General features: G+C 44.2%; 1 protein-coding gene across 4 annotated transcripts; it reads right to left on the bottom strand.

The window, feature by feature from the left end:
* Window positions 1–250: 250 nt before the first annotated feature.
* Window positions 251–14,049, bottom strand: LOC139043209 (dehydrogenase/reductase SDR family member 6-like). Of its 4 annotated transcripts, none has more exons than XM_070503506.1 (6): window positions 13,992–14,049; window positions 11,391–11,482; window positions 10,446–10,524; window positions 8,564–8,661; window positions 6,739–6,847; window positions 251–1,124 (listed from the first exon to the last, which is right to left on the bottom strand). In XM_070503506.1, exons 3-6 carry the CDS (start codon window positions 10,479–10,481, stop codon window positions 888–890), a joined length of 480 nt encoding a protein of 159 aa, XP_070359607.1. In that variant the 5' UTR covers window positions 10,482–10,524; window positions 11,391–11,482; window positions 13,992–14,049; the 3' UTR covers window positions 251–887. The 4 variants fall into 4 exon arrangements, with proteins under 4 accessions (XP_070359607.1, XP_070359606.1, XP_070359609.1 ...); XM_070503505.1 differs by lacking the exon at window positions 13,992–14,049 and adding an exon at window positions 11,723–11,863; XM_070503508.1 differs by having other exon boundaries at window positions 1,068–6,033.
* Between the last annotated feature and the right edge of the window lie 2,528 nt (window positions 14,050–16,577).

The raw sequence follows: 16,577 nt of genomic DNA on the forward strand, positions 1-16,577 counted from the left end.
TAAAATAAAAAAGATAAAAAAAGAAAACTGGCGCAGTGGTTAAGTTTGCACGTTCTGCTTTGGCAGCCTGGGGTTCGCCGGTTTGGATCCCGGGTGTGGACACAGCACCGCTTATCAAGCCATGCTGTGGCAGGTGTCCCACATATAAAGTAGAGGAAGATGGACATGGATGTTAGCTCAGGGCCAGCTTTCCTCAGCAAAAAGAGGAGGATTGGCGGCAGATGTTAGCTGAGGGCTAATCTTCCTCAAAAAAAAAAAAGAAAGAAAAGAAAAGAAAATTAGGGTAAAGCAAAGCAAAACAAAAGACCAAGAAGCTTAGGCATTTCTTTGCATTTCTCTCTCATGCAGGCTTAATGTGTGTATCCTCGCAAAGAGAAGGAATGTTCTCTCAGCAGTGGCTATTTCTTTTTTTGTTTTTTTTTTGTAACAGAGCTTTGTATGAAGTGCTGTGACAATACGGGAAGTAACTCTGCCTGTGGGCTTGGGGGGGTGCTTCACAAAGACAGTTGATCTGGGCCCTAAACGAGAAGTCAAGTTGAAGGGCCAGGATTGCAGTGCAAGATGGAGATAAGGGCACAGTCTGGCACACATGGATTTTCAAGTTTAAAATGAAATAGCTGGGGCCAGCCTGGTGGCTCAGTGGTTAAGTGCGCGTGTTCCGCTTTAGTGGAACTATCACATGGTGGAAGACGTGTGTTTGCCTGAGCCTCTCCCCACTCCCCGTTTTGGACTGTGAACTCTCTGGGGGCAGGGGCACACAGTAGGTGTTCAATACATTTTTGATTAATCAAATGAATAAATGTTTCCTTCTCCCACTTTGATCTCCACTGCCATATCCATTAGAAGAACTAAACGGGAGAGCACAAAAAACAAACTTTCATTTAATGTCACTGGATCACATGTAAGGTGAAAGGACTGGTAGACAAGGAACTTAATACTAATTTTAAAAGAGCAGTTTTGAAGTTATGGGTAAGTTTTATCATATCTGCTATGCTTGTTTCCAAAACCCTTAGCTTGTGAAGATTATGAGTATGTTCATCACAACCCCCAGAGGAAAACAGACTTACCTTTGATGCTGGAAGCCACAGAGGACATGTTGATAATATTGCCAGATTTGTGAGCATCTGCCAAAATAAAACAAATAATAAAAAAAAAAATGCCACTCTGCAGGCTAAAAATACTACCTCTTTAAAAGATCTGCATTTACTCTGGGTTTGCAGAACCATCTTATTAGCTGTTAACATGAAGTACTATTAAGCAGTCTTAACAACCTCCTCATCACTGCTGGGAACTGATGGCAGAGTACACTCTCACTGGCAAGAACATCTCCCAGGGGGACTACCACCTCCCCTGTCACAAGAGTATCAGCAAGACCGAGGATGAACTCTAAGCCAGTGCAAATGAATGTTCATATTTACTGTGTTCCTGATGTTAGAAAACTCTTACTCCAGTGAACACATTATTTGATGAATACCTACAGTGGCTGGGTATTGTGTAGGTCCAGGAGATTCAAAGATAAGTGACACAGTCCCTGCCTATGGAGAGCTGCCAGTCTGACTGGGCGGCTGACATAATCAGCATCCAGAGACAGCATGGGCCTTCACAGAGAACAGGTGGTGGGTGGTAGGAAGGGGCCAATCCACTGTTGGACACTCAGAGGAGGGCTCCTAGGAGGAAATATGTGGGTCGGTTTTTGAAAACTAGAGTATTAGTGTAACCGTGGGCCCTCCAGGACCAGTTCAACTGACCCCGTCTTACCAACAGAGTAATAAGAGTGGGTTTTCAGGAACTGAGAGTCCCCCCTTGTCCAGTTCAGGCCAGGTAAGACCACCATTCCATCAAGTGGGCCTGCGCAAATGCCTGTTAAGTAATCTTTTTGACATCAAAGGGCTGAAAACTCCACCCTCAGATCATGCCAACATCACCATTCTGTGAATATGCGTCCTATGAAGAGCCATGGAGCTGACTGCACTTGCACAGATCATCACTCACCTCATTTCTCACCTCCAAGTATCCGTCTCCACCCTTCAGACCACCCTGCCCTTCATCCCATAAATTTTGCCCCAAGTCCTTGATCAGGGAGACAGATCTGAGAGAATACGCCTCCTGTCTCTTTGCAGATCAAGCTAGCAATAAAGCTTTTTTCTTTCCCCAAATCTGATGCTGTAATTAATTGTTTTTTTTCTACGTGCATTGGGTAGGATAACCCCATTTTTGTGGAGTAACAGTCAGAAAAACAAAAGAGAAGCGTGTTTTAAGGAATGAGAACCATAGGTATAAAGGTTCTATTATGGAACTGGGGGGAAGGGATGGGTCTGGCTGGAAGGCAGGCCCTGGGAGGAAAGAGGCCTTAGAGGCCAACAGGGACTAAATTTAGGAATTTGGGATTTCCCCTGAAGATAAGGCAGGCCTTAGTGCAGAGGAGGAGCGGTATGTCTAGATCCGGGGATTACAGGTTCCTCTGGCAGCCTATGCTGGAGACGACTGGAAGCTGCAGTAGTGGTTCGGGAAAGGAGTGGTAAAAGCAGACACAGCAGGCAGAGCTCAGTCCATGGCCACATGCACTGATGGCAGCCTCCTGTCAAGGGCAGTGTTTCCTAAAAATACGTCCTGCAGGATTTCCCCACTCAATTGTGAACTTTGAGAGAGGAGGGTCTGGGGCTGTGTTGTCCTCCTAGACAAGGGGCACAGTAGGCGGTCAATACGTTTTGATGAATTAAGATCTCCTGAGGTGCTAGTTTAAAGTGCAGATTACTGGGCCCTGCCCCAGACCTAAAAGAATATATAATGAAACAGGCTGCTATGACTTAAAAAATGTTTTGTTTTCAATGAACTTACACTTTATTAATTATAACATATACGTATGTTTTCAAGATAATATTATGTACATGCAAGGGCATGGGTACTCATAAACGTTTTGGAGGAAGAAGCAAGAGGTTGAGAGAATGGGCCTAATGGGCACTAACTTTTCATGGAAGTCAGAGGCTGGGAGGATGACTATAGAGAACAAGGGGAGATGGTGGCCACGAGACAGTGGGGAAGAGTTCAAATAACTGCCAGGAGGAAAAGGGAGAATATCAACTAGAGAACAGAGGAAGGAAAACCAGGATATACTCTATCATGAAAATCAAGTGAAGTTTCTAAAAGAGCAGAGTCTTGAGAGGCAGTGTAAAGGGTCTAGAGAAAAAAGTCACTTCCGTTGGGGTGAGTTTCTCCAGTAGCTTTCAGACAGAGGCAGGAATGGAGACGGTGAATGATCGAATGGATCAGGGATGAGGCTGCCAAGATTATACATCTCTTTATGGTCATCTTCCTACTTTCCGTTTTGATACTTAGCTACCAATCATACTAAAAGCAGAGAGTCTGAAACCAGCCTATGGCATGGTGCTGGAGACAGCGAAGGACACTGGGAGAGGCTGAGGTGACCCACCAAGTCAAGGAAGATGGAGGGGAGAATATATTTAACTCAACTTGTGTGTCTATAAAATAAAGAGAATCATAATGAAATGGGGTCCTCATAAAAAACACTAGGAAAATTAGTAGAGTAGAATGGTGTTGAAAACTAAGCCTTAAAATTATTCTTTCTTATCCATTTTAGCAAATAACCCATTTTACTTTATTGTTCCAGTTTTATTGAAATATAATTAACATACATAATCCATTTTTAATACATATAGCCCAACTTAATATATAAAAATGGGCTATTAAGTGAGTTCAGTCTCCAATCTTCTGAAATGCAATAATCTCTCAGGCAAACTAGAATTTCGCGCCTAGAGATGCTACTGCTGCCCCAACACTGGTACCATACATTCGGCTGGGCCTGTCTGCTGATTCTCCAGCCCAAAGTCCTTGCCTCCCTCCATGCTGCCTTCCTACCCCCAGCTCAGAACCTGCTGTCCCGTGTGATGCTCCCTCTGCCTGCCAAGCAGCAGCCCTCTGTGGCCCATAAAGTGGAGTGTCTGTACATAGTAAGGCCACATAGGACTGATCTTCCAGAAGCTCAGGCAGGGCTACAAAGGTCTCTAAAGATCTCCTCTAGCTGTATCTAGTCAGTCCCACTCTGACTCAGCTCTTCTGTCCCCATCAACCAGAACTCAGCTCCTAAACTTGGCAGACCTTGGCTCCTTGGGTCTTCAGTGATTCCATGCCTGACCCCAACCTGGACTGATAACCTAGATTCACTTACTCATTCAACCAACATTTGCTAAGCACTTCCGTGTGCTAGGGACTCTTCTACAATACAGCAAAGGAGGAAAAATCCCCAAACATCCAAGCCCTCCCCAGATCCTTGTCGTAATGGATCTTCTTTTCTAGTGGACCTTGGATTCTGCACTGACCTCTTACAGAATCTTCAATTTGTCCTCTGCCTTTTGACCGATCTTTCAGTCTTGGAATGTCTATCCATGAACAGAAATTTCCTACAAGTGTTCCTATATTTTGACCACCTGACCTTGCAGATCTGCTTGGACTCCAAATCCTGGCTTCCTCTGGAAAGTTCTAACTGGGTATATGTGTGTCATGGTTAACGAACACAAGAGGATCCTAGACAATTACTGCTGGAAGGGATTGTGTAATCTATCACCCTCATTTTAAACAGAAGAAACATGGGGCTGGCCCTGCGGTTGAGTGGTTAAGTTTGCGCATTCCGCTTCGGTGGCCCAGGCTTTTGCTGGTTTGAATCCTGGGTGTGGACATGGCACTGCTCATCAAGTCACTCTGAGGTGGCATCCCACATGCCACAACTAGAAGGACCCACAACTAAAAGTACACAACTATGTACCAGGGGGCTTTGAGGAGAAAAAGTAAAAATAAAATCTTAGAAAAAAAAAAAAGTAAATAAATAAATAGAAGAAACACATGCTGAGAGAGCCTAAGTACCATCTCCTAGGGCACCTGGCGAATTAGGGGCAGAGCTCAGGCTGTGCCGAAGGTTTTTTGACACCAGAGTCTGACCTTGGGGTCAGGTTGGTTAGGGTCACCTTAACAAGTGGCACTGACTCCTTTTGATTCCCCATCCCACTGGTTAATATTTTGGGGGATTTTTTTCTTTTCGTTTTTTACAAACGAGTGTCATTGTTTCATATGGATTATTGTTGAGGTGCTTTAAATCACAGGCAAACTCACTAATTTGCAAGTTATTGTTCGATATTTTAAAAGTTAACACTTACAAGTGTAAATTTCAGCTCCACTGTGCCTCACACCTACGTTCCTCACTGATACTCGTGAAGCACTGCAGACACGAACAAGCTCATTTTACAAATGAGTCTCACACGTCTCACCAGCTGTGACGGACGCTCTCCCCTTTTACCACAGCCTCTGCTTCTCCCCAAATCCTGTGTTAAGGACCAGCCTTCAAAAAATGCATCCAAGTTCCAAATAACAGATTTTCATCACCTCCAGATAGGTAAAAAAGGCAATTTATATTTTTAAAAAATTTGCTAGTTCAACAATCTGTGGGCCCACCCAAAGATCCCTTCTAGGCACTAAACAAATAGATTAAAAACAAATTCCTTTGTTACTAAGTCAATTTCTCTAACTTTCCTTTTAGCATTCATCTGCATCCTTCTTGACGTTAGGTTGAATGTTCAGAGCAAAGTATCAGTCCTGCTGCGCCATTAAAAAGCTCTTCTCCTGTCCCGCACAGGGCAGCATTCAGTACTCCAGTCATCTCATCCAGCAGGGATGGATGGAAAGAATGGCTCTTCTGCATTTCACTAGGATTTAATTTACAACCTTGAACTGAGCTGGTTCTGTACACAGTCAACCCGTCCATTGTCTGAGCCCGTGCTGTCTGCTACTGCTGGCTTACAAGCTCATTTGAAGTCAACATTTTTCATATTTACACCTGTCTCCCCTAGAGCACCTGGTGTGGTGCTTTGTATCAAAAGGTACTTAAAGCTTATTTGTATAACAAAATGAAAAACATTGATGAGCTGTGTGAAGGCTGGAGAATTCAAGGGTGGCAGACTCAGGAGGAATACTCTCTCTTCAGCACATGCTGTCTCTCACCTCTCTGGAACTTCAGTGGCTCAGCTAAAGACAGGAGAGTAAGGAGGGTACTCAAGGTACAGAAAAGCAGTGGGGTACATCCATCCTGAGAGCGTGTGCCTAATCTTAGCTCTAACCACTTGCTAGTTATGTGATTTGGGCAAGTTACTTAACCTCCTAGTTTCTTTCTCTGTACAGTGAATGGGACAAAGTAGTACCTACCTCATCGGATTGTTCTGGTCCCACAGGCCTCCTGCTGTCCCTCTCCCTGGAAGCTTCTCCCCAAACACCTGAATGGTTAGCTCCGTTGCTCCATTCGGCCTCTATGAAAATCTCACCTTATCAGTGAGGCCCTCTGGGACCTCTCTAATAACTGAGCTTTTTTTCTCTTCATAGTACTTATAACTACCTCACATGTTATATGTTTATTTGATTACATATTATCCTGTCTCACCTCTCCAAAATGGAAGTTCCCTGACAGAAGGGACTTTGTTTAGTTCTCTGATTTGTCTTCTGCACCTAGAATGGAGCCTGGCATGTAGAAAGTGCTTAATAAATATTCTTTGAATGGATGAACTGGAAGGTCAGACGAATTAATTTATACTAAATGCCTTGGTATTTATGTTCACTACATGTTAGTCATTACGTTAACTACCATTACTCTTCAGCACATGTGAGGATTCTTTCTGGATGCCCAGGATGGAGACCTGGAGACTAACGTGGTGGTCATCCTGGTGGTGGTCACCTTACTTTAGGAAGAAAGGCCTTGATCATCAGGTACATGCTGCGGACGTTAAGATTCATTGAGAAGTCCCAGTCTTTCTCCTCACAGTCCAGGATGGTTCCATGATGAACAAAACTGGAAGAGTAATTAAACAATGGGGAAAAGTTATCATTAAAAACGATTTCTATTCCACTTCCTTTTCATTTTTATTTTCATTTATTGACTTAGACCATTGTCCCTTCCCTAACCAAGACTTTTAACAATTCAAACATAGTATCACTTGGTACATTAGGTAAGTAAGTGTCTCAACAACTTAAGGTAAAAAATTTGTTATTTGAAAACAAGATCCTTCTTTTAAAAGAAGGCGGCAAGTGTCTGGAGCCCCCAAACATAAGAAGCTCTATACCAAATGCACAGGAAATATCAACGCCATTACAAACAACTGAGGACACTTGCCCCAGTGGACTCTGATTTCAAGAGCAGCAGTGCCCTCAGGTGGCAAGAACTTATCATTCTCAAGGGAAATCAAAGTTGCAGGGAAAACAAGTATCTCACCATCTCAGGGCAGCAAAGTAATATCGCTACTGTACAGTTCTGACATACTGAGTAAACAAAGCAGAACAAAAGAAAACCCTCAAAATAGCCTTTGCTATTTTCCAAGTCACATTTCCTCAAGGAAGCTTTATAACAATGGGGTCCTAATTGATTTCACTGTCCCCTGGACCAAAATTATGTAATTACTTATAAAATATTGTCAGTTGTGATTCCCATGTACCACTGTACTTCCAGTTCAATCAAATGACAGCAAGAACCACATGCTATATTTCTATATCCCTTACTTTGCTGAAAATTTAATAGATGCTCAAAAAATAATTTTGCTAGTTGATTTTTTCATGGTTCTGAATATATTCTTCTATGAAAGATGAGCAGATTATTTATAAAATAGATAATCATAAATTGTTGCTTTAATTTCCATACATTGTAACACATGATAAACTATGAATAGACAGACTTTTTTCATACTGAAACATGATTAGGAAGAATCATAAAAATACATAAGAAGGCTCTAGGATTTTTCTATCAATGCCACAGTATAAACGTTAACACCACACAAGAAAAGTGGAACATCAGACTCTATCTACTTAGTCCTGCGTAAGCCTCAACTGTCCTCATCTCTACTGTCATGCCTGAAAAGGGAGAGTGAGCACAAGCACTAGCTGCTCCACATGGGGCTGCTCCAGCTCCAGTCTCTCATCCTTCAAGCATGGTTCAGCAAGTTTGGTACTACTCTATCAAGTTCAATTAAGCCATTCTCTTTGTGCTGTATATAAAGCAACAGAGTGAAACTTCTTTTGCTGGGATTAATTGTCCTAATAAGAAATGCTGCGCTTGGGAGGTAGAAAGAACTTGCCAGAATGTTGTGCCAACAAATGGGGAACATTCGCATTTCAATAAACTGAGTACTCAGTTTTTGGCAGATATACTTTGCCTTAAAGACACTCCTGGAAAACAGTTTTTAATTTTATTTTATAAGTCTTAGTGGAACATCAGTGACAAGTCCACTGGTGTGAGCCTGTCCCCAGCCTTAGGTAGATCAACAGCGTTGGATTGGTAGCAGTTGTCTTGAGTATCCTTAAGTGCCTTTAGGCCCCAAGCACATGTCAACTTCTATGGCTGTTTTACTTGCTGAATCTTACTTGTAACAAAAATTCTGTCCAAAATCCAGCTTTATTTCCTAAGGAATATATTAGGGTTCACAAAGAATAATTTGGCCATATTATCAAATTTCTTTTAATAAAAGACATAGAAAACTTTCTGTGAGGAGAATGAAATTAAAAAGTTATGAATTACCCAGCAACATTAAAGAGAATGTCAACTCTCTCAATTTCATTGGCAAACTCATCAATTTGTTTTTTTTTTTGTGACATCCAGGACTCGAGTCTGAATACCTGAAACATAAAACAAGGGAAACTATTTACTTATACCCATAAAAAATGTTTAGTCTTGTAGATGTAGCTGCTTTGAAGTACAAAGATTACAGTATCTGTCCATTTTGCCTTCATAGGATTGTTGACCATTGGTAGGGTCTTAAGAATCTTAAGAATCTCATTAATAAAAATCTTAAAATCCTCCCCATCCTGAACTCCCAATAACACACCTCTCTTTCCCTCCCTTTCTCTTCACTCTCTAAATTGAATACTAAAGGCCTTTTCTGAGAAAAGACTTTACAGTGAAGTATGAATGATCTATATTAGATGCTTCTCAGTGAGCCAGCAGTAATAACAGAGCGCAGGCTTGCTCTTTCCCCAGAGGCGAGTCACTGCCCCAGGAACACTGAATCCTATCTGAGTGAGGGGTAGGGAAGGGCAGGGCAGTGAGACAGGAGACTGTTTCCATTTGTGCACTTTACCTTCATGTCAATTCCATTATTTATTGGAAACAACTTTGTCAGTCAAGGGTATAATCACTTATTTCTGCACTAAATTGCAAGGAGAAGAAATGAGGGGCCAGGAGAAGGGATGAAACACTTGAAAGCTAGACATGAGAGATCCAGCATTGGATCTCAGAGACACACTGTAATAGTTACTAAAAAACCCCAAACATTCTCTAATAAAAGAAAGTCACTATTTTAATGTTTTTAAAAAAAATATGGTTTATTATTCTTTTATAGATATAGAAAGAAAAGATTATAAACATAGAAAAGGAGAGAAAGGGGAGAAAGTTTTGGGAGGACTTTCTTCCCTTAGTACTTTTTCAGTACAACAGCGTTTTTCTGACTTGGAGTTAAAATTCCCTATTATTAAAATTAAATAATTTTCCAATAATAAATAAACAATCCAATAATTAAAATAGCATAGTCTAATTCCGTTCATGAATTCAATGTGCTAATTTGCATTTGATTATATAACCTGTTCTATTTTGCTGGAAGAATTAACTTTCAAATGAGCTGTCTGTTCTGATTTCTTTCAGAGGAACTCTAGTTGAAGTCCTTTGATGCTGGAGTTGAGTTCAGTGTGGTGCAGTAAGGGGTGATACACAGCGAAATAATTTGCATGATCTCTTAGGGTTTCTGATCATATGTGACTTTAGGGCTGAGCTGTCTCCAATATGGTAGCCACCAGGCACATGTGGCTACTAAGCACTTGAAATGCAGCTAGTCAGAACTGAAATGCGCTGTAAGTGTACAACACACGTGAATTTAAAAGATTTAGTATGAAAAAAGAATGTAAAATATTCCATAAATTTTTTTTATATTGAGTATGTTAAAATGGTATTTTAGATATATTTAGTTAAATAAAATACATTACTAAAATTAATTTTCATCTGTTTCTTTTTACTTTTTAAATGTAGCCACAGGAAATTTAAATCACACACGTGGTTCACATCATTTTCCTACTGGACAGCACTGTGCTGAGTAGGGCACAGAAGTGAAAGTTGTCATTAAAAGTTAACGCAACAACTGTTAAATTTCACATACAACTTTGTAATTAGGTACTGAATCCTTCAACATGCTGGATAAAAAAAATTTTAAGTATACAACTTTTATATATTTAAGTATACAGATTTTTGTCTGTAGGTTCACAGAATATAGATTTGATATCAAAGAATCAGGCTCTAAGAAGAAGGCCGGTGGAGCTGACCAGCCAAGTAATTTTCTTTCAGCAGACGAGTACTGTTTTTTATAATACCTTATGGACTCTGAATCCCAAGTTCAAGCTGCTGAGTTGCTTACCCGGGTACTTTTCCAGTTCTTGAAGTTTGGACTCATTGATATCTGTGGCTATGACTTGGGCACCTTCTCTTGCAAAAGCCTGGAAGACAACACACAAATGAATCCTTTGTTTACTTGGTTAAGCTGCTCTCATGAATAGAAAATCCTTTAGCCTTTTCTCCCTTTATCTTATTTTCATTGTTTTCCTTATACATGGGTGGAATTTCAAACTATCTAGTCTCGCTTCGCCCTTCCCTTTGTTATTTTTATCATTAATTAGTACAACATGACATACATTGTGCTTGTCATCTGACTTTGTCCCTTTTAGTAACATCAAATACAATAGTGTTTTTAAAAAACTAGGATTCTGTTATTAACACCTCTCAAAATACTACTATTCTGTGATTTGACAGCCTTTATTCCATTTCTGAGCAGGTGACTAAACCCCAAATAATGAGAAAAATGGGTTATTTCAACACTTTTCCTCCTAAGAGTATACTAGTGTTTTCACAAATATCAAACTATATCCTACCGTTACAGTTAAGCTGCATTATTAGCTCAGGTGAGGAATATAATGTGCAAGAAGCTGCTATAAATTACAAGGTAAAGGTAACGGTAACCTGATAGTCTTAGAACTCTGGAGTCCTATGTCTGAACTGACATGATTTCAGAGGGCTATGCACTCCTTTAGGCCCCCTGTAATAAATTTATTACAGTGCAGAGAAACTGAGGCAAAGAAATAAGTTCTCAGAGTCAAAAGTTATGAGACGTCACATAATAAATATGTGAGGTAAGCCTTGCTTCATCCGCCTGGGATCAGGAGTAGCAACTTTTATTTTTGTAACTTAAGACAACAGAAGCACAAAAGCCAATAAAAAAAAGTAGAGCAGAATTAAACAGCCATGGGATCTGTCCACGTGATTCAACACCTCCAAAGGCAGGAAGCAAACAGAGATAGTAACTTACTATGGCAGTGGCCCGGCCGATCCCCTGAGCAGCAGCTGTCAGGACGATGACCTTCCCATCAAGTCGACCCATAACGGAACCTGCGGTTTAATCTACAGACACGTGTATTTAATGGCATGCACTGTAGACATGGTCCTATGCAGTAACATCTAGAATGAATGGTTCAATGTACTCCTTTAAGAACCTGAAGATGGCACCTCAGCACAAATATTCCCACCATGAGAATTCTCCAAGAGCGCCCACTCTAGATACCTAGCTTTGTACATCAAAACCATTTGGCACAGCCCACTCAACTGATACTCAGTAAGAGACAGACATTGGACTTGACCCACCTTTCGGTTTTTTGAGAACCCAATGCTGATCCAGAAGGGGTGGAGTCCTCCCCTGCCCATCCTCCCCGCTGTGCCCGCACGCACTGCTATGCCACTGGGCATGTCCTTCCTGCTTTCTGTCCTGTAAACTTCCGTTGGGTTTGCACCATCAATCATTTCTAGTTTGTTTATTTATATTCTTATTTTTGCAGGGGAAGATTCGCCCTAAGCTAACATTGAACCAGGAGGCTGAAGTGGAGTGCACCAAACTTTAACCACTAAGCCATCAGGGCTGGCTCTCATCTGTGGTTTTTCCTTGTCCCTTGGAAAGATTTCACCATCGGCCTCAGAAAGTCACTGAACAAAAGAACCGGAAAATCAAATCATGTCCAATACCCCCATTTTACAGATGAGGAAACTGATGTGGCCTGGTCCAGGTGAGAGAGACAGACGAAACGCAGGCCTCCCCATAACGCTGCCAATCCTCTTCTCAAGCTTAAGCCGGCGGGAGTTAACGCTTTAACAGCCACAGTCAGTCACTTCTGACAGGCAGGACTGAGACACTGTGACCGGGGGAAAGGTGGCGTGCATCAGGTCTGATCAGTGCCGACTGCAGGGCGCGCGGAACGGCTAGTGCTGAGGTCGGGGTGGCGAGGAGTCAAACGATGATCAAATGAGGTGGTCTTCAAGGAGCCAGGCTCTCTCCCCCATCCTGCTGTTCTCAACGTGTGCCTCTGACCTCGCGCCAAGTCACAACATGGCTGCTATGTCCCAAGGCACCATATCCGCATCCGCGTCAAAAAACACCAAGGGAAGGAGCAAAAGCCAAAGGTCTTTCTACCCAAGAAGGAAGGCCTGCTCAGAACCCCGGCCCACGTTTCACCCGCCAGCCCTAGCAGCCGCGGGGGCCGGCGTGTGGGGGCGCCGTCTTCCCCCCTCAGGATGGGAAAGGCAGGGAAGCGAGCTGGGAGGGCGTTGAGCGAACGCACTCAAGCAGCACGCGCGCACACACACCGCGCCCGAGAAGGCGCAGGCGGCTTCTCCGGCCTGGGCCCCGAAGCCCTTTCCTCCCGAGCCCCACTCCGTCCTCCTCAGCCACGCGCGGCTCCGCCCGCCGGGGGCGCTCACGCGGGCAGGCGTCAGGCAAGCGGGGGCGGGGGGCGTCAGGAAGGCGTGGGCGGACGCGCGGGGGGGGTGTCAGGCAGGCGGGGGCGGGCGCGCCAGGGGGGCGGGGCGGGGGGCGTCAGGCAGGCGGGGGCGGGCGCGCCGGGGGAGGCGGGGCGCGGGGCGAAGGCCCGAGGTGCGGCCGGGTCCCGCGCGCTCCTTCCCGCGTCCCAGCCGGCGTCGCACCCGGGCCTCCCACCAGCCGGCCCAGCGGGCCTCGTGTCGCCCGGACGCCTGCCGTCCAGCCCTCGGCCGCCCGGGGCCCGCGGCGTCCACGCGCGGACAGGCGGCGGGCGTTCCAGGGGGTGCCCCGCTGTCCCCGCCCCTGCCCGGGCGCTCGCTCCCTCTGCTCCCAGCGCTGCCCCGAGCTGCCGGCGCCCGACTCCGGGACCAGCTCGCCGCTGCCCGAGGCGCTCCGACCGCGGCCGCCCTCGCCAGCCACCAAGAAGCCCAGCCACTCTGAGGCAACGAAATTTTCACTGGTTTTCCCCCTTCTTACACGAGAGGTTCATACTCACTTTAAACTTGGGGAGAGTTGAGATATTTTCAGTATGTACTTTAGGAATGAGAGACTCCAGGAACCTTTACCCACCCCCAGTCCTGAGCGTGCGGATCAAACGCTGTGACTTGAGACCGTGCGCCCCGCGGCTCTGGGCGCCGTGCTCCGGGCGGCCTCCCTGCCTTTCTGGGCCTGGAGTTTGGAGCCGAAGGTTTACTGTTAGGTCAACTGCACTGCCACGCTAAAACAGAGTTTTTGGGAAAATGAGTTGCAAACATAGACTGAAATGGTAAAATCCAATATGAAAAGCAAACTTGATGGCTTTCTTACTGTAAACACTGGAATCAAAGTGTTAATTTTTCATTATCAGAGACAGAGCATTTTCAGGAATTCTGTCTTCGTGAGCCCGGAAGAAAAATGTTCACTTAAAACACTGAAAAATCCTCTCTTCTTTGGTTATTTTGAAAAACTTAAGATACCAGACTTCCAAATGCATCCTTATCCTGATCTAACTGCTAAGATTTCCTGAAATAAGTAACGTGCAGAGCAAAGCAACATCTAAAAATTAAACATCTCCTTTTCCCAGTCCATTTAAAGTTTCATTGAAAAAATACCAGGAAATCTTACTTTAGAGTAGCAGCAGGTGGATGGCGTCCTCCAGGTCACTGCGCGAGCGGCAAACGGAGACCGACCTTCGTGCAGACAAGTCAGGCGCTTAATGATGAATGCTGGGATGTGTAGTTCAGGTTTCTTCCTAGTTTGCTGGTTCTGTTTCCTTGAGTTTTTAAGGATTCGCACATTGGTATACTCAATGTGTGTACGTGCTGCCGTCTAGTGGAGCTCAGGTCGAACTGCTAACTCCGAGTAAACGGTGAAAAGCGGAAAAAGCCCCCGCAGCATGCTCAGGACTGGAAACCACTCCCTTGGCTTTGACCCCTCTCAGTCCCTGTCGTTTGTGTCTACTACGTGCTGTTCTGCGGTGTTCAAGATGGAATGAGGCAGAAGTCGCACGTGGAAGACGGCAGAGCCGCGAAACAGAAGGAGCCCAGGTCACTGAAGATACTAGAGCCTTCTCTCCTGGCCCTTGACATGATTGCTGAGAGGGCAGCACACGTTCTCTCGCGTTGAAGGTATGGTTGTGGTTCTCTTGTGACGCGCCGTCTCTTCTAACACTAATACACGCTTAGTGGCGGAATGCAGGCGTCCTGACTGCACTGGCGGTGGCGTCAGGGAGCAGGTTGAGCCTCAGTGGGAGTGTGGAGGCTTCAAGGAAAGAACATGCTGGGTAAGAGCAAAAAGCCAAGTCTGGCTGAAGAGAACAGAGACACAAGAAGGAAAAGAAAGGACTGGGTCACGTGAGCCCTCTACACTAGGCTTCGTAACTCCAACTTTCTCAGGCAGGTAACTGAGCAGAGTGAGTGTGTAGGTTGTTTGTGCACGTGCTGTTTAAGTGGCTTCACTCAGCACCCACCCAACTCACTTTCACCTGCCTCCTACACTGTAAGGGTGATAAATAAATGACAAGCAGTAGGCTATATTGGAGGATATGAGGAAGCCATTTGGTTTGAAACTAATTTGACCTGACCTTGTTTTTCCAGAAAGGTCTGTTGAGCATGCATTGTACATCTGCTTTAAACGCTTACAATGTCCCAAAGATAAGAACAATGCCCTTAAAGATAAGGAGGTAGCTTCCCCCCACATCGGCATTTCCTTTAATATGCATCTCTCCCTAAACTAAGGATTAATTATGGACCTGCTGTGCTCACCGTGTGACCACCCACCTTGTGACCACTGACCTCTGACCTGCTGGGCCAGCAAAGCATCTCGCGATAATTGTAAAAGGGATATTCCTGCCATATATGATGGATGCTCTTTGTTCCAAGACTGTGTATAACCACTTGGTACACCCCACTTCTTTGGTGCCCTTCCTTCCTTGGGGGAGGAAGGCCCCAGGCTAGTCCTCAGACCTGACTCATAATAAATTCACCCCAATTTTGATTTGTAGATTGATGTGGATTATTTGTGTCAAGGGGCTGAAAACAAAACTCTCAAATTGCCAGCTTCCTTTGCTGCTAGGGTTGGCCAATGAAATGTGGGCTGGAGTTTCTGAGGAGGCCTTTCTTCTTGGATAGAAAGGCCTTTGGCTTTTGCTCCTTCCTTTTTTGGGGGGGGCGGTCCTGGAACGTGGATATGATGCCTTGGGACCTAGCAGCCATTTTGTGACTTGGTCTGAGGTCAGAGGCACACACTAAGGACAATAGGGAAGAAAAGGAACCTAGTTCCTTGAAGACAGGCTTAAGACAAAATCCCTAAACTAACTCCTCTGGACTTCTTATGTGAGAAAAATAAACTTTAGTCACTTTTCAGGTTTTTCGTTCTTGGAGCTAAGTGTATCCGTAACAGTCACAGTGGTTAAGAACAGACTGTGGAGTCAGAAAGATGCAGGTAAGTCCCACATCTTTCCCTCACCAGCTAAGTGAGTAAGTTACACAGCTGACCAAACCTGTTTCACGTCTGTAAAATGAAGGTAGGCATAGCACCTACCTCAGGGATGTTGTGAGGAGGAAGGACTTGGCATGTACAATATTTGTTACATTTGTACTTAAAAATGTGAATGATTATTAGAAATTCAATTATAATGGATGGTAAAAATTACCCTTAAAGATTTTTTAAAACCCTGCCCTAGTTTCTGCTTGTGTTCACATAAGGTCTTTGGTAAAACTGTCTCTCATTGCCCCACTGTAGCTTCTAACACTGGGTCTAATGACTGTAATCACACGCAGCTGTGCTCCTTGTGTTCCTAACAACATCTTTCCTTTCTTTTTTTTTATGCTTTTTTTTTGGTGAGGAAGACTGGCCCTGAGTTAACATGTTACCAATCTTCCTCTTTTTTTTTTTCTCCCCAAAGCTCCAGTACATAGGTGTATATCTTAGTTGTAGGTCATTCTAGCTCTTCTATGTGAGACACTGCTACAGCATGGCTTGATGAGCGGTGGTAGGTCCACGCTCAGGATCTGAACCAGTGAACCCCACGCCACCAAAGCAGAACATGCGAACTTAACCACTTGGCCATGGGGCCAGCGCCAATACCTTTCCTTTGACTTTTGAGGATTTTGGAATAGACTTTTTATGAATATGAGAGTTCCCTAATCAAGGCCAACTCAGGTACCTCTTTCTCGATGCAGCTGTCTTCAGCCTCCCTTTATTCACAGA

This window comes from Equus asinus, unplaced genomic scaffold (genome assembly GCF_041296235.1).
Source record: "Equus asinus isolate D_3611 breed Donkey unplaced genomic scaffold, EquAss-T2T_v2 contig_193, whole genome shotgun sequence".
Classification (NCBI taxonomy): domain Eukaryota; kingdom Metazoa; phylum Chordata; class Mammalia; order Perissodactyla; family Equidae; genus Equus; species Equus asinus.